Raw genomic sequence first — 18,130 nt, 5'->3', positions numbered from 1 at the left:
ATTGCATTGCCCAACGACTCTTCGCTGGCCATTACCGTACGTACGCCACTGCTCTATCTCTGCCTCCAGCTCATACCTCTCCCGTTACCTTTTGCTCTATTATTATCATCATTCTTTTTTTAGATAATATATATCACTTTTCATTAAATGTCTATCATATTATACTAATTACCTAATACCGCATCATTCATTAGATTTTACTGACTTAGTTTACCTTTTAAATAAAAATAAAGTAGTGATTTAATACCAAACATGCATTATGATTTATGTCAGTTATTAATTTTTCCATATTTAGTATTTTTTATGTTTTTTAATTTCACTAGAGTATACTCGGTAGTTTTTTTTATACTAGACTATGATTCGACCCATAATAGTAAATTATAATTTTATTATTTATATTATTTTATATTTTTAAGTTACTTTAATAATTAGTTTTATCAAATACTTATTATAATTTATGTTTGGTAAAATTAGTTAAAAAGTTAATTTGAAATTAAAAATTAAAAACTTTTAAGTTATTTTTATTAAATCATAAATATTCTGTAACACTGACTATTAGAATAATCGAAGAGTATAAATAAAATATTTAAAAATAATAATTAAGAAATTAAATATATGTTTTAAGAATAAAATGAAATAAAATATAAAAAAATTAGAAGATAAAAATTAACATTTTAAAAAATATTATTTCAAGTAACATTTTAAAAAATGTTAAAAATTACTTTAAAAACTTGTTTATGAAACTATAAACAAGTTTTTTCAACTAATAAAAAATCTAAAAATGAATTGAAATATCTGATGAAACATGATCTTAATTTAATAAGTTATTTTTTTAATTTACCATTATTAATTATCAATTAATTTTTGGTTAATTTTTTAACTTTCAATTAATTTTATCCAACATAATTTAATTAATGTCTAAAACATTAAAAATTACTTAAAAAAATTATATATCGATGAGTAAAATAATTTTTTCAATTAATAAAAAAACTAATTAAAATGTATTGAAAAAGACACTGTTACTCTTAAAAAAAGAGACAATTACCTTAACTAAATGCTTATTTATTGAGTAGTATATACGATATCGGTGAAGGTGGATTTTTTACTTATTAGGGTACATGCGTTAAAAAAATTGTTCCAACTTATAAACCTTTAGAAAAAAAAAAGTTTTGTGGACAATTAGGATTGGCATGAAGGAATTAGGTGCAATTTGGACATAGTTGGTAGCTAATACCTATTACAGTAGTAAATAAAAGAATTAATTGTGAGAAAAGAATTAAATGAAACAAAAAGTGGGATAATAACATAAAGAAGGATTTGGAAATAAAAGATTTATAGGGAATGAAAATAATGAATCTCCAACGAGTTACAGGCTGTCACATTCAGTTTCCACAATAATCCCTCTCACTGTCAGTTATCATCATATATTAATACACTCCAAGCCCCTCTCTTCCTTTCATTCACTCATACAACATGGATCCGTGCCCCTTCGTGCGGATCCTCGTCGGAAACCTCGCCGTCAAGTCCCCGGCATCATCAAAGCCCTCTTCTTTCTCCGGCAAAGTCCACCCTTCGAGTTCCCCCTTCTTCTGCAAGATCCTACTCCAGGGACTTGATTCGAATTCCACTTCTCCTAGAGTGTCCAGTGTCCCTCTGATATCAGACTCCGACCCACACCCTCACTCCTTCGCCGCCTCCTTTGATTTCTCCAAAGCCCAAATCTTGAAAGCCTCGAAGAAGCCCCTGATGAAGATCTCCGTCTACAAGGGCCCCACCACTCCCTCCTGCGTCTTCACCTCCGCCAAACTATTGGGCAAAGTTTCAATACCCCTCGATCTCACCTTGGCCGAGTCACGCCCCTGCACCTTCCACAACGGTTGGCTCTCCCTTTCCAAGAACACCAACCCATCCCAGTTACTTCACCTAACAGTCCGAGCCGAGCCTGACCCGCGCTTTGTATTCCGGTTCGACGGCGAACCGGAGTGCAGCCCGCAGGTTTTCCAAATAAAAGGCGACGTCAAGCAACCGGTTTTCACTTGCAAGTTCAGCTTCAGGGACAAGGACAAGGCTCACTTCCCTTCGCTCAACGCCAACCACGCCGCCGAGCGTAAAGGATGGTCCATCACCGTTCACGACTTGTCCGGCTCTCCGGTCGCCGCCGCCTCCATGGCCACGCCGTTCGTCCCCTCCCCCGGCTCGCAGCGGGTCAGCCGCTCCAACCCGGGGGCCTGGCTCATTATCCGCCCCGACGGAGACGGCACCTGGAAGCCATGGGGCCGCCTTGAAGCCTGGCGCGAGCCCAACAACTCTAACGCCGTCGGCTACCGCTTTGAAGTCCTTCCCGGCACCGCCGACCCCGTTACCCTAGCCGCCTCCACCATCAGTTCCCAGCACGGTGGAAAATTTGCCATCGATGCTACATCCGGCGTTACTCCGGTGAACACTCCCCGCGGGAGCTGGGACCTCGGGTCCGGTTCCGGGTCCGGTTCCAATTCGGATTTCGGGTTGGAACCGAATTTCTTTTATAATAAGGGGTTTGTGATGTCGGCGATGGTGAGCGGAGAGGGGAAGTGTAGCAAGCCCGAAGTGGAGGTTGGGGTGCAGCACGTGACTTGCACGGAGGATGCTGCGGCTTTCGTTGCTCTTGCCGCGGCCTTGGATTTGAGTATCGACGCTTGCAAGTTGTTCTCTCAGAAACTCCGAAAGGAGTTGAGGCAGTAGATTCCATTCCTTCGTTTCGTGTCGTTTTGCGTGCAATTAAGCGGAATCTGTAACCAGGAGAGGAGAGAACTCATTATATTCTTTTTCATTTTTTTTTCTTCTTCTGAGTTTTTGAGTGAGGATGTACAGTTAGGAAATTATTTGGCATTTGCTTAGCTTAGGCATAAAGTTTTGAATTCTTATTTTGCTTACAGATCAGATCTTCTTGTATTCTTTTATTCTTCTTTTTTTTATGAAGAGTTTGTACAGTATTTTTAATTCATGTCTCGTGTGTTGGAATTAAGTAAGATGTGAAATGAAGCTTGAGAATCCAATGTTTTGGTTTAAATGAATGCATCTGATCTGAGGTCCCAATGTTTGATTTTTCATTTGATACTTGGACATGGATTCCACGGACGGACTAGTTATTATTTTCAACCTTCTCTCACCCTAAAAATATTATTTTCAAACCATTTCTTAAACTTTCCTTGGATTTGACCTTTAAAAAAAATCGAAGAGAATTAATTGTTAAACTTATCTTCTAATCTTAGTCTAGTACTATTTAATCTATACATACAACTCTACAGGTGTTTGAGTATGGTACGATTAAGTACTTTTACCATATAAACAATGCTTGATTAACAATATCCAATTCGAATTTGTTCTACGTAATTTTATCCTTGAAACCAAAAACAGCGGTAGTAGAAGTATAGTCACTTTGTAACAAATGCTTGTATCCTGGCTGGGACTGCCTTGTTGTCTCGAACATGAGAAGTAATAATGGTATCACAATGAGCAACGCATCAGGCCAGGCTGTAGACAGACAAATGCTTCTGTCCAAATTAAGCATAATATAAACAAAATCAATTTTTAATATCACCTATATTGGCTGAAATTTCTTTTGTCCTCAACTTTAGTTCAAAGTAATGAAAGATAGCAGATTTACAGGGAGGAAACAAAATCAGTATAAAGATTTAAGCAAAAAATATTTTACTGAAAGGAAAAAATATTTAAGCAGTATCTAAATGACCGTAAAAAAAAGTAGTGTATAAATGTTCTATTAGGAAATGATCCAGAGGAACCCTCTTCAGTATGAAGTATGAACAGAAGGAAGGTGATTAAGGAAAAGAAGAAGAAAAGGGACATCGCGGCTTATGCCCACCACATCCATTTCAAAATAAAGTATGGCTATGTCCAAAACAATATGAAGATTTGTAGACTTAAATTTCGATTAGTATAAATTTTGTTTTATACTGTTTCTCCACAAAAAAGAATTAGATTATTTTATACATTCAGTACTGGTCCAAGAGTAAAAAGTGAGTTCTAAAGCAGAATTCGAGAAAGACTTACATTTTTTTTTTTAAATAAGAGTGATATATGTGAGGGTAGTGGAACATTTTGATTTATGTTTGTGACCTTTTTTCTTTCAGTAAATATTTTTTTTATTGATAGACCTAAAATTAGAAATTTGGTTACTTTATTCTTAGACATACATTTACAAATAAATCTAAGAGTACGGAAAAAAGTTTTTTTTTTAATTCTTCTAAACATAGGGTAACGTGTAGATTCTAATTAAATACTATCCAAAAATATTCTCGAAAAAAAAATAAAAACTGATGTTCAAGTTGTATATAAATGTTCCTCTTAAAAAAAGGTTGTATTTAAATGTTCTGTTAGTAAATGACAGGCACTCTTTCATATTTGGTCGTCAAGCTAATATTATATTGTAATATAAATTATTTATTTTAAATTTAAGATTTATTTTTTATATTTAAAGATCTACATTTGCTATAAAATTTAGTTATATAAAAAAAAACAAAGAGATAACCCCTAGTATATTCGTACGTTAGTAGAATGACAAAAACTTTTCATTTAGTTGTGCACAATTCTGAAGAGAATTTATTGCACAATAATAAATACTATAAAAGGTATTAAAAGTTGATTTGATTTTTTTAAAAACTATCAGGGGTTAAAAGCCCAAAATAACAAACTCTTTCGTTTGTTAACTCTACAGAAAATTCTCCAATTTTTTGGCTAAAGAAAACAGAAGAATGACATGCTAAAAAATGTAGATACGCAATTCACAAAATCAGGAGGAAGCTCATAAATTTTCAGCTTTCAGGCAAGGCAAGGCTGCAAAATCAATCCTTGTTTAGCAAAGGCATCACCTACCACAAGGAGTGTCTACTGTGTAGGAGGAATCATCATAGATAGCATGGTGATTTCTGATGAGAAGGCTCCATTTGAATTCAATTTTACCCATCCTATAAGTGAAGGGGACCAATTCAATAGAATAGGCGAGTCGTTGTATTTTCCTGCAAAAAAAATCATTGTGGACAACTGGACATGTCCTCATCCATGTCCCGCAAGAAGCATTCATTCTACCTCAAAGAGAGAGTTGAATTAGTTGACCAAGAGGATGAGAATATATACTCTTTCCTACGTTTCCAAATAACGAGTTCAAATTTAGCCAACTTATATGACGTGTTAAACATGTCACGACACATCATAATGAATAAACCATTAAAGCATAAATGCCAAATTTCTTAAAAATATATGGTGAAGTGGTGGCAAGGTCAGCAAATGCACTTGCGGAGGGATGACACCGGTACAGTAAAACTGTAAAAGTAAAAGTGTCAAACAGAGTGAGGACTCAAAGTTTAAGGACCAAATAAATAAGGAATAGTGGAACAGACTAAATTTAGCTCAAGGGTCGTGTGTATTTTATTGTTTTATCCCCAACCCAGTTAAGAAATTAATAAATATTTTTTATATTAAAAATTACAATAAAAGAATACTACTAATAACACTTTTTTACTATTTTTATTTTTAAGAGATTCCCAAGTTTGGATCGTGTCGTGTGAAGAAGATATGACCATGAATGTGCTAATTCTAGTTATTAACTATTAACCATAGCACCTGATGTCTTTGCCCCATTAATCCTCTACTGTCTCTCCACTATGGCCTATTTTATATGTTTTTCAACCGTTCGTTTATTTACTTTTTGTACTCCATTAAGGAAAAGATAAAATTATAGCAATAAGTAATAAGAAGGGAAGCAAAATAAACAACGGCAGTAGATAGAGGAAAAAAGAAATTATACATATTCAGACCTTGATATGAAAATCAACAAGCCTAACTTTGTACCTTTGGGGGTCTTGCCTTGAACATTTTTCTTTTTAACAAGCAAAAGTGTTCAAGTAACATGGCTCAGAAGATAAACTCTAATACTCCACTAGCTGTTCCCCATAACAAAAAGACGATGTTTTTAGTCTGTTGCAGTTGCGTCACCATTATCCCCTTCATTTCTAATATATGCGTATCCAGATCAGTTCAGAACTCTGCCACATTCTTAAGGATGTGAGAATCAGAACAATCAGTGTCATGGTGAGTCTGATGTTTCATCTGTTTGTGTGTCACCCTTGAACTCATTCTTAGTAACATCAGTGTTCTCCTTCACATATGAAATATTCCGATTCTTGTTTGTTTCACTCATTTCAGTGTCACTGTTGTTCTCAGTTTCATTTGATGCCACGAATTTTGCTGTGTTTTCTAACTCACCACCCTCTAGATTAGAAGATTTACCTGCAGCTGCATCTTCCTTTTCTGTTTCAACAGGGACTGTTGAGTTAGAACCAGGCAGGTTTTCTTCAGAGACTCTATTGCCACTCTGCTCTAATCCTTCTGTCTGCACATTTTTGGCATCTTCAGTGACTGTTGCATTCATAGTACCATGTTGAGCTTGGTTTGATTCAGATGAAGTATTAGCACTAGTTCCTGCCAAGTTACCACCAGAGATCACTGCTGTCAGATTACTGCCAGCTTCAGAATGACTGTCCAAATATGTCGTGGTAATATTGTGTAGATTTTTTACATCTTCAGTGACTAATGTATCCACAGTACCATTTTGAGCTTGGTTTGATTCAGACGAAGTATTTGCGCTAGTTCCTGTAAGTTACCACCAGAGATCACTGTTATCAGATTACTGCCTGCTCCAGAATAACTGGTCAGATATGTTGTTGTAATATTGTCTAAATGTGAGCTATCCACTGTGTGGGACAAGCTGTCGCTTCCAGTTTCTTTACCAGATGCTGCATTGGAAGAAGTCCCACCAGGCAATTCAGCTTCTGTAATATTAAATTTGAACTATGTTGGCCCCTGTTACTTTCCTTGGTATAAGTAGATCTGTTCTCTGATTTCGTCATATTCATTGCTGAGTTTACATCAGAGTTTTCTAAAAGGGTCTCACTTTCGGTGCTAGTTGTACCAGTATCACGAGTGACTGCGCTAGAGCCTAGAAGCATCATCCTCCTTGTAATTTTCCTCCCGAGATTCATGATTGTTTTCTTTCTCTTTCTCATCACTCTCCTCTTCTTTCTCTTTCTCTTCATCCATGAACTCCTCATCACGATCAGTATCCACTGCTGATTGCTCTTGGTCATTTTCATCTATCTCATCATCTCCTCCACTCCTTTCATCTTCCACCTCATTGTTTTTGTTTTCAACTTCCTCTTGTTCATCTCCTCCTCCTCTCACTCCACGTTTGTAACCTTTTTCTTCTGATTCATGCTCATTTCCTTCTTCATGTTCATTGTGTTCATGCTTATCTTCATCCTCTAAAATATTCTCATCTTCCTCATGCCTTTCATTTTGATTCACTTCATCCATACCTGGATGAATATCTTTTTCTACCAAGTTACAGAGTCTGATATGAAGTCTGAGTTCAGGCCGACACTTTTGCATCATTCTCATGAAATTCCTTCTTCTTGTCATGCGAGTGCTTAACCTGATAGATCAACCAGAAGCAAACACCAAGCAATAGAATAATCTGCAGAACATGCTTGACCTTGATGCCTTTGGATCTGTTGTTCCTACTTGACGACTGTTTTATCATGCTTAACTTAGGAACCGCTAATTGTAACCTCTCCTAATACCAAGGCCAGCCTCCCTGCTTTTAATTGGAAATGCATAATTAGGAACTACGTGAGCAGTGATCAACAATGTAAAGTAAATGTACACCAATGAGGCAATATTAATAATATGAAATTAAAAACAAAAATGAAAGGTTCCCATTCCTTTGAAATTCCTGTATCGACGACAATGAAGCTGCATTTCAATTGAAAGCTCCAGAACTCCAAAGAAACGAAAACAGCAGGAAAAACCATTTAACATTAACGGGACAACAACATTTATACACCATTTATTCAGGGTGGGAGATTTTTTTTATCTGTGAAAATAGAAGACACTGTTGGGATTTACAATAACTCATGTCCCTCCTCAACCAACCGAGATATCCCCCTTCACATTTAGGGTGGGAGATGGTATAAAGAACTAAAAAACAACATTTCACTTAAAACGTAACCTGTGTCAAAAGAAAAATTCAATAAAAGCGAATTTCACAACCATTTAAACTAAGGTTCCGGAATAATTATAAACGCAAGACTAACTCGGCGCTAAACAAAAACAAAACCCAAATAGTTGCAGCAGAAACAAGTGCTCCCCGAAAAGCAAATACATATTAGCTCAAATGAAAAGTAACAATTTTTTTATAAATGTTCATTTTGTTATTTCCGTCTACACTTGGAAGCATGCAAATCAATACAGTTGGCAGGAAAAGTGGAAAGGCGGTGAGTGGTGTCGAGGGGGGTTCAGACCCAAACACACCACAAGCAAACCCTAGAAATAGAAAAACCCCTCAAGAAAATCTAAAAAGGCACCAACAGAAACAAAATATTTATCAAATATCAATCAGAAAATAGCAGCTACAAGCACATAGAGTGTCCTCCATTCACCATTGATGAACAAAGAATAGAGATATGAGAAAACCTTGTTCTGCAAACGAAGAAGAAAGGAAATGAATGAGCAGAAGAAGAGGAAGGGAAGGAAGCAAGTAATGAGTTGATGTTATTAAGAGGTGCAACTGCTTTCTTAGGGAAAAAAAGAGGAAGACAGAGAGAACGTCTGTATTTACCATATTGGGAACATTAACATTTAAATAATAATTTCTATTTCTATTTCTAATAACAATTTGTTTTTTTAGCCTATAATGCAGTTTTTGGATATAAATTTGTGTACATTATGTTCTATCTTTCTATTCAAATAAATTAACATTAAATTTTTAAATTCACATTTTATTTCATTATGATTATTTTCATTTTAAATTATAAATTACAAAATTTACGCATTATATGTCAAATATATGTTTTTTTGAGACAAAAATATATGTTATTTTAACTAAATATGAAACTACTATTATATTTTTTTAATATATTTTTAATATCTTCTAATATTTGGTTAATTAAATGATTGCGCCTAAATACTAAAATATTATATTAAATTGATGTATTTAGTTAAGTGTATTGATTATTTAATTTAACAACCGTAAATTTTATAACAATTTAAAATGTACATATTAATAAAAAAAATTTGATTGGTATAATCCTGTGAAATTTTCTATGGGTAATGAAAAATAGGAAAGGAGAAAAAATCACATGTAAAATGGTAAAAAAAAGGGCTGTCAAATTTGTATTGTTTATGTTAATTTAAATTTAAATTTAAATTTGGTTAAAATTAGTAAATATCAATTATTTTTTGTTTTTCACAATATTTTTTTTTCAAATTATAATTTGAGTATAATGTTTTGACTTTTGAGAATAATAATATAATTAGGACTCATTTTATTTTAATCACAATATTATCTATTGTTTACTTTCATAAATTATAAAAAAATTCAAAAATTAACATTGGATGATGTTTTTTTATATGTGAGAATGAAAGATAATGTGAAAATACATTGTTCAATTAACTTAATTAGACTCTCTTAACAAATGAAGGAAATATAAAAACATAAAGCAAATAAATGATAAAATGTAAATAAAAAAATACTACATTAGACTAAGATTAAAAAGGAAGACAAAAACGATAAAAGAAAATTATTTACAGCAAGGATATTTTTCAATCAATAGTATCACGGAAGTAAATATTATCTTTCAACTCCTAATAAAGTATTCTTCGTACCAAAAATTAAAACCTGAAATAAACCAATTGAATAACAGAAAAAGTATAAAAAGATGAACCAAGTAAGATGAAAATATAAAAGACTCAATGACATAACACGTACAGAAAGAAATTATAATAACAACTATTATTCACTGAACAAATTATTTACACTACTAATAAGACATTTTAAAAAAAAAGAAAGTTTAAATATTCTAATCGTAAATATCATTCCTTAATTATAACGACACTCGTAGATGATTGATTATCATATTATCACATCGTATTATATAAAATCAACATAGATATAAGATTATGTTTTATTTGATTGATCATGTAAAATAATTATTTTATTTGATTGATTAAAAAATCATAGAGTAAAAGTTTCCATTATTGAATAATTGAATCTGTTAGTTCTGAATTATTATGTAATTATTTATTACTTACAATGATTTATTATAAAAATATTAAAAAATAATTATAAATCTAAAAGAATAATATAATAAAATATTTGAATGACTCCTCCAAGAACTGGACTCCATCTAAGCAACTAGCAACACCTAATTTAAATGACAAAGGCTTCATTCTCTGTAGCAAATTTTCCTGAAAAGTTGCTGTAACCAAAAATACTTTATACTTTTTCCCATAAAATTTGGTTTTTCCTATTCGTATTAGGAGTATGAATGACTTATCCACATGAGCTGGTTTGAGGTTGATTTTGATGAGTTTGAATTTTAAATTTAGATTTGGAGTATTTGAAAGATGGATTTAAGTTATATTTAAGTTTTTTATAATTTTGTTTTATAAAATCTCAGTTAAACTATTTTTTTAGTCTCTCTTTTTATTTAAATTATTTATTTTTTTATTTTAAATATTCAATTTAATTATCTGATATTAAAAAAATGTTTAATGTTGTTCTTCTGTTCAAAATGATACTAATAATGTTAACAAAATTACATGGAAGAACAATATTGAACAATTTTTTTTTTTTAAAATGGAAACCCAAATTATAGAAACTAGGGAAAAAATTTATATTTCATTTTAACTTAAGAAAATGTTTATTTTCTTTGGGAAATAAGTTATATTTTTTATAAAAGAAGATATAACAAACACCCATTATCCAATTCTAACTAATTGCCACGCAAACTCTAAGTTGATCTTAATAACTATAAAATCTCAAAAAATCACAAAAACACAAAGGTGATTGCCCAAAATATAAAGATCTAATATTATTTTCGTTCCATTTTTAATTCCTAAAAAATCGTTCTGTTTTTAGTTCCTAAAAATTTCTATATCAAGTACCAAAAGAGGAACGAGTTTTTATTTGAGAAATAAAAAATAGACAAAAAATAATAAGAAATAAAAAACAAAAATCTACAAAAGATGAAGGACTAAAAATAATAAATCCTTATTAGCAAATCAAACACACGTACACGTCAAGACCATCCTGCTTTTCTACGTTATATAGATATGTATGTTATGGGAATATGATTCTGCTTTACAAAATATACAGACAAATCATATTTCTGTCAAAAAGAAATTTAAGAATAAAAAAGTTTTTTTAAACATGAACGGGTGAGAATAATAAATTATTAGTGAGAATAGCAATTCACAAAATGTTAGTAATAGATTACGTTTTGTCGTTTTGTCTGCTGGCCTTCAGCAGTGTTTTCTCTCCCCGCTCTCTCTAGCAATAATATGAGCCGTGCGATTAATTTAAGGCTTCTGATTCAAGCACCGTCAAAAAAATCTGCTGGAGAGTATCCAGATCCCTTTCTTATGCCTCAAGCACTAAAACATTGTTTGTGTGCTGCCAAAATCCTCCAAACCTGTTTCCTCAAGCCTTTAAATACTAATCGGTGCCTAAGTTCAGTTTTTTTTTTCGTGAATACACCATTTTTCCTTTTTTATTTATTTATACTATTTAATAATTTAATTTTCAATCTACATTGTTTGGGACTTTGTGTTTGGAAAGGATGAATTTATTGCACAATCTATATTAGTTCCATGAACAACTTTTGTGCTTTGTATGAAGGTGAATACACTCTTTCTCTCCTTTTTGTTTTTTTTTTAATTTAAAAATTATAAAATAAATATTATATTATATAATTTTTTTAATTGGTTTTAAAATTATTTATTTATATAAATTAAATTTTTTAATTTTGTTTTTAATTTTTTTTAAAAAATATATAAATAAAGAAAAATAAAAAAAAAATTGGATAAGATTAGAGTACAATTTTTTAGTTACTTTGTATGTACTTTTGTAGGTAAGTGCTGTTGATAATTTTTTTTGTTATGTTCGTTAATTAAAAAAATAAGAAAATTAGTTAGTAGTATTAAAAAAAACTAAAAAGCACAGTAAAAAAATAATTGATGCATCTATCTTATGCAATAGACATAAAATTTCAAAGAATAGTAACTGAGATGATAGTAAAAAATAATGAAACATATTAAAAAATACAATTACAACACAAATATGACAAAATTAATAATGATTTGAAATTGAAATATGTTGTGCAAGATACATGTCTTACGAGTGTTGTCAATGCTGACTGTGATATATTCCTGATATTTGATGGATGATAATTGCTAATGACATAAACAAACTAATTATATCTAGTAATATAATTATATTAGAAAATTCAGATTTTAAATAAAAATATTCACCTAAAAAGTATGTTAAGTAAATTAAATAATAAAACAAAAATAATTATATTTAATAATATCATTTTATTTAAAAAAAATTTAAAAAAATTATAAAATTTAATTTAATAAATAAGTAATTTTAAAATCAATTAAAAAATTATATAATATAATATTTATATTTTATAATATTTTAAATAAAAAAACAAAAAGGAGAGAGAGTTAGGTATACATGACATAGCTATATAATTTGTTTGTTTTTGAGTAGTCCCTTGGCCATGTTGATTTGCAAACTAGTGTAGATTAACCACATTTAAAGCACAAAATCTCAAGTAGTGTATATTGAAAATTAAATTACAAAGTAATATAGATTAAAAAAAATAGGAAAAAGAAGGTGTATTCACAGGAAAAAAAACCCCTAAGTCCAAGGGTCTTATGGTACTCTGAAAATATGAAAAAAATTAAAATTACTCATAAAATAGAATTAGCTCTAAAAATCAATATAAAATAATAAAAACATTAAATTTTGAGTTTAATGGTCATTCATGCCAAAAATTATTAGATGATTTAAAATTATCATGTCATTTGTAGTTCTTACCAATAATTATGCGTGAATAATTGATAATATAAAATAATTTTACATTATCATTTACTCACAAATAATTATTGGTATAATTTTTAAGATAATTATTATAAAATTTAACAATCTATCATAAAATAATATTTTATGATTGGATGATAATATTTTACATTGTAGGTGGATAATTTTTTTCTCTCTTAAATTTTATGCTCAGCGAATTGTAACTCTAAATTTAAAGATTAAAATCGGTTGGTTTATGATTGGGTTGAATATATTTTATAGATATTTGAGGTGGTTTATTAATAAAGTTTGGTTTTTTAAGAGCGAATCACACCAATTTAATTCCTGGAATTGTATTAGTCCTTGAAATTAATAAAATAGCAAAATAGTCTTTAATATTGTAATTATCAATCAATTTAGTTCCTAAAATTGTAATGAATAATCCAATCGGTCCTTGAAATTAAAAAAAAGGTAAAATCATCACTGAAATTGTAAACCATGACTTAATAAGTTTCTTTCTTATTAGTTTTTTTTTTTTTTGACAAAAACTTCTTTATTAGTTAATGCCATCTAAAAGGGTGAATTAATATGTTAAGTGCGTAAGTGATAATCAACTAGACACATACATGGTTGTCATGCCATAGGATGAAAATGACCAAAATATTAATGAAATAATAATCAATATTCTGATCTACCCATTGAAAAAATGTCACTGCAGTAACTCTTAAAATCAAAATTTGTGAAACATGGCTAATAATAAAGGGAAATGCTGGATGGAGGATGTCACATATCAAGTGGACCAAGTCATTTTGAATTATGTACCTTGTTTATCCTCTTTTGATCAATAATATTCAACAATTTTAACCGTAAAAAAAAGGGAAATGCATAGTAACACCATCATTCTCTATTTAATTTTGCATGTTTCATCGATGTTCTAGTCATTTTTATCTTTGTGATGTGATAACCACGTATGGTTGCCCAGTAAATTCTTTTCTTTTTTGTATCTTTATTTTTTCGTAGAAAAAATTAAAAACTATTGTATTGCTATTGTTGATTTCAATTATTGCTATTCAACAAAAATCCATTTTTTTTCTTCCGTGTGTTCTTGTTAATTGATAATTGACTTTGACATGATCCAATCATCAAATACTTTGAAGTAGGCATGGGAAGATCTCCCTCTGTAGAAACTAGAAATGTCTGGAAAGGATTGTCCATGTTTGCAACGCACTAATTGCATCATCTTTGTGTTGTATGGTTCGCTATTCCCCGCCCCCCGGTTCCCTTCATAAAGACATTTTGATATGTTTGATAACATGACTGACACTAGCTTGGGGAGAGAATATATAATAAACCTAAACCTGCACGAAGTCACGTTGGGATTGGCATGATCCTAAGGACATCTAGAACCCGCGCATTAAAAGTCTAAAAGCTACTTCTACCATTTTATTTCTTAATAATTGGTGGAGAAAAGATTTCAGAGGCAGATACGTTTTGTGGAAACCGATGATGAATCAGAAAAAAATTATGCATAATTTTCCAGGGTGGGTATTATGCATAATTTTCAAATCCTTCTAGATTCAAGAAGAAAAAAAACAATTAATAGTGTCATAACTCTTCCTTGGTATTCAGTCATTACAAGTTGCAGAAACCATACCATTGCACAAACTTTACTTACTTCTGAACTCGCAAAGCGAAATGTTTTGGATGCTAACATTCTTTAAATACGATATAAGTTGGTTGACATGGTTATTTAAGCTCGTAAACGTTGAACAAAATAGCAACTCAACAAGTCTTTACTATGTTCGATACATTTCAGGAACTCACATTCGTCGGGGAGAAAACAATAATTGTCTTGCATAAAATAAAATATACGGCTTACCTGCATAATACATATATTTTATTTAGTTGAAAAATAAGCAACTATAATACAAAGTGTTCCAAGGTTTCGTCATTTAAAACTAGGAGAAATAAGTACATGGATAATAATACATATTAGAACCTCCAAGCGATCAAGCTTATCGAGGATCCATTTCGCTAATCGACATGTCATTCACAGACATTGGTATTGATTGATCGAATGGCAGCTCCTTTGGCATGTTTGGATCAGTTCCACTGTGGACGAAAAATGCAGGCTGCGTAGGAGTTGGTAGAGTAACAGTGTTACTGTCTAGCATAAGAACTATTGTTGCCATTGTGGGTCTGTCAGCTGGATCTTCTTGGACACACAACAAACCAATATGGATGCTTCTGATGACTTCATTCTGATTATAGGATTCTCTTAATATGGGGTCCATCAGTTCCAAAGGTGTTCCATCCTTCCAAAGTTGCCAAGCCTACAAAAAAATTCATCAAGTATTTGTCACGGTGTGAGCACCCCATATTTTTTCCTTTTCATTAATAAAGTACACAACTTGGATGAGTTAACCCGAGTAAGCTAAATGTCTGCTCTACTTACATAGCTCAATAGATCCTCAGCACCATCCGTTTGATAGAAAGAGCTATTCTTCTTGCCACTTAAAATCTCCATGAGCAGGACTCCAAAACTGTACACGTCAGACTTAACAGAGAACTCTCCATGCATGGCATACTCTGGAGCCATGTAACCACTGTATATAGCATAGATTGAATTGAACCATCAACACATAACAGTCAGCATGCATAGAAAACAAAACACGAAAATCTGGAGTAACGCAAATGATGTATAAAGTTTGTTTGTTTAAAACTGCTAAGATATTTGAAAATGATTTTGATTGATATGTTAGAATTAGAAAAAAGTGCTTCTACAAATACAGGTTCTCCAAGGAAGATATGAAATTTGCACTTACTAAGTCCCTACTATTCTGCTGGTGTTTCCTTGAGTTTGATCGACTCCAAATATTCTTGCCATGCCAAAATCTGAGATTTTCGGATTCATATCTCCATCCAACAATATGTTACTAGCTTTAAGATCACGATGTATAATTCTAAGCCTAGAATCTTCATGAAGGTATTGAATGCCTCGAGCAATCCCTCCAATAATCTTGTAACGTCTCCCCCAATCCAACTCCCTTTGCTTTTCAGGATCTAGAAATTGGACAAAATATTCAAGTCATATGAAAAATATCAAATAAAAATGTAGTAATTTGGAAGAAACATTGCGACACTTTGATTGCATGAAAAATATATACAATTTATTATTTGACCAACGGATAACTGTCCTAATTTTTACGCATCGCTTCCTGAATTGTGGTCGATTGACGATTATTATGTATATACTGAACAGGCCAACAGGGCAAAAACTGGAAGCAAAAAAAATAAAAATCAAAGCAGGCATGTAAAGTAGACACAGAATTCAGAAAGATGGTCCTACCAAAGAGAATATAGTCGAGACTTTTGTTGGGCACATATTCATAAACAAGTATCTTCTCTTCTCCTTGCAAGCAAAACCCAAGAAGCCTGACTAAATTTCTATGTTGAAGCTTGGCAACCACCACCACTTCATTCTTAAATTCTTCTCCACCTTGTCCAGAGCTTTTGGAGAGTCTCTTGACAGCTACTACTTGTCCACTTGAAAGAGTGCCCTGAATTTTCCAAATTAAATTAAATGACATATATGTAGATGGACCTTATTTCCTTCTTGCATAGAAACAAAAAAAAGTACGCTAGTACCATACCTTGTAAACCTCACCAAATCCACCTTCCCCCAACTTGTTATCGGCAGAGAACTTGTTTGTGGCCGCTTCAATTGTGCTGAAATCGAATTGCAAGGAGTCCACGGTGGGGATGTCATACGCAGCTAAAAAGCCAAATCAAACGCATAAGATAAAATCTTTCATAAAAAAACAGTATCTTTAATTTTTTGGTGGATCCTTACTTTTTCCTTCCTTTACAGAACCCTGCTGCTTCTTCCTTGCTCTTCTACTCAAGAAACAAATTCCGACTATAAATATAAGCACAGCGACCGTAATTGGAACCACAATTGCAACAATCGTTCCAGCTGAGATCCCACTGCTTCCTGCGAAAACAAAGTTTTACTACTTTGCTAATAAGTGTAACTGAATTTGAGTGAAGATATTAAAAATTACCTGGGGAAATTGGTGAAGTTGGAGGAGGAAGAAGTGTTGGCGGTGAAGGTGAAGATGAAGGAGGGGAAGCAGTGACGCGGTAGAAAGGGTAGAGCTCGTACCTGACATTACAGCTAGGATAGAGAACCCTTCCTCCCTGCTTTCCCTGACAGCACCAAGGAAGGTCTCCAATCACACCACTCAGACAACTTCTACAGTTTTCCTGGGACAGATCCGGCGTGCACTGAGCCAAACAGTATAGAGACTGAAACCCAGAAATGTTGGCTTGATTCACTGCGTATTTCTTCAAACCCACGGAAAAGTTTGCAGCCTCGTCAGCGGTTCTGTTTATGGTTTGGAAAAGCAGGCGCATGAAGGAATCCTGGTTGGAGATGTTGGCGGTGTTCAGGAGGCCGACACGTGGCCGCGTGTCCACTGTGGAGAAGAAGGAGCGGTTCGAGTACCGCACGGTGCACTCGTCGTACCAAATGACGGCCTGTTTGGCCAGGGAGCACTGGGAGCGGAGACGCCCCGTTGCGTTCACCACGCACTGTTGGCACAGAGCAGAGGGCACGTCACCCCTGCACATGAACAGGCCGTACACCCTGTCGGACGGGGATGTTCCCAGTCCCACGGTGTTGTTGGAGAATTCGGTGGTGGTGGCGTTGGAAGACAGGGAAGTGAGGAGGGTCCTCAGGTTGAGTTGGTAGGCACTGTTGGCGGTGGTGTTGCCGCCGGAACAGTTATGGTACAGGTACACCGGGGTGGAGCTCTGTTCCTCCTGTGCTTTACAAGTGCAGAGAAAGATCAACAACAACAACACCAGCTTCTTCCACGAAGCCATAACCATCTCTCACACACACACTCTTGTTTTGTTTTGCTTCCACTTTCCATTTCTTCTCCTATTTAATGAGATTGGACAGGACTCGAGTCTCCTTGACTTTCCGCACATACTTTTCCTCAATTTATATATATTTTTTCTTATGGCTGAACTCTAATTCATAGATTAATTCTATTCGCACTTATAATTATTAATTAAAGAAAATTTTACACGTCATAAAAATTAAATATAGTTTTTTTATTAAATAAATCATTTGTACTCTTGGAAACTTTATGCCAATCCTTTCTTCCTCAGTCTACATATCACACGTGAATGAGAGTTTTATTG

The 18,130-nt window shown here is 32.9% G+C and overlaps 4 protein-coding genes across 4 annotated transcripts; 1 reads left to right on the top strand and 3 right to left on the bottom strand.

The window, feature by feature from the left end:
- Positions 1–1,321: 1,321 nt before the first annotated feature.
- LOC100816033 (uncharacterized) lies at positions 1,322–3,049 on the top strand. Its single transcript, XM_014777497.3, has one exon. It carries the CDS (start codon positions 1,474–1,476, stop codon positions 2,719–2,721), a length of 1,248 nt encoding a protein of 415 aa, XP_014632983.2. The 5' UTR covers positions 1,322–1,473; the 3' UTR covers positions 2,722–3,049.
- A 2,732-nt stretch (positions 3,050–5,781) lies between these two features.
- Positions 5,782–6,969, bottom strand: LOC100817964 (uncharacterized). The gene has a single exon (XM_014777499.3). It carries the CDS (start codon positions 6,425–6,427, stop codon positions 6,083–6,085), a length of 345 nt encoding a protein of 114 aa, XP_014632985.1. The 5' UTR covers positions 6,428–6,969; the 3' UTR covers positions 5,782–6,082.
- On the bottom strand, positions 5,782–8,656 carry LOC102669497 (YTH domain-containing protein 1). The gene is given in 5 exon segments (XM_014777501.3): positions 5,782–6,836; positions 6,839–6,998; positions 7,000–7,386; positions 7,388–7,651; positions 8,527–8,656. Coding segments are annotated over 4 exon segments (1,005 nt in total). The 5' UTR covers positions 7,595–7,651; positions 8,527–8,656; the 3' UTR covers positions 5,782–6,585.
- A 6,042-nt stretch (positions 8,657–14,698) lies between these two features.
- CRK5 (cysteine-rich receptor-like protein kinase) lies at positions 14,699–17,891 on the bottom strand. The gene is made up of 7 exons (NM_001251563.2): positions 16,984–17,891; positions 16,773–16,913; positions 16,573–16,694; positions 16,269–16,479; positions 15,745–15,982; positions 15,375–15,525; positions 14,699–15,252 (listed from the first exon to the last, which is right to left on the bottom strand). The coding sequence occupies exons 1-7, from the start codon at positions 17,810–17,812 to the stop codon at positions 14,935–14,937; spliced, it is 2,010 nt and encodes a 669-aa protein (NP_001238492.2). The 5' UTR covers positions 17,813–17,891; the 3' UTR covers positions 14,699–14,934.
- Between the last annotated feature and the right edge of the window lie 239 nt (positions 17,892–18,130).

The sequence above is a fragment of the Glycine max genome, chromosome 1 (assembly GCF_000004515.6).
Source record: "Glycine max cultivar Williams 82 chromosome 1, Glycine_max_v4.0, whole genome shotgun sequence".
NCBI classification, from domain to species: Eukaryota; Viridiplantae; Streptophyta; class Magnoliopsida; order Fabales; family Fabaceae; genus Glycine; species Glycine max.
Note: the sequence above shows the minus strand (reverse complement) of the source record. Positions and strands in the feature narration are given on the sequence as shown.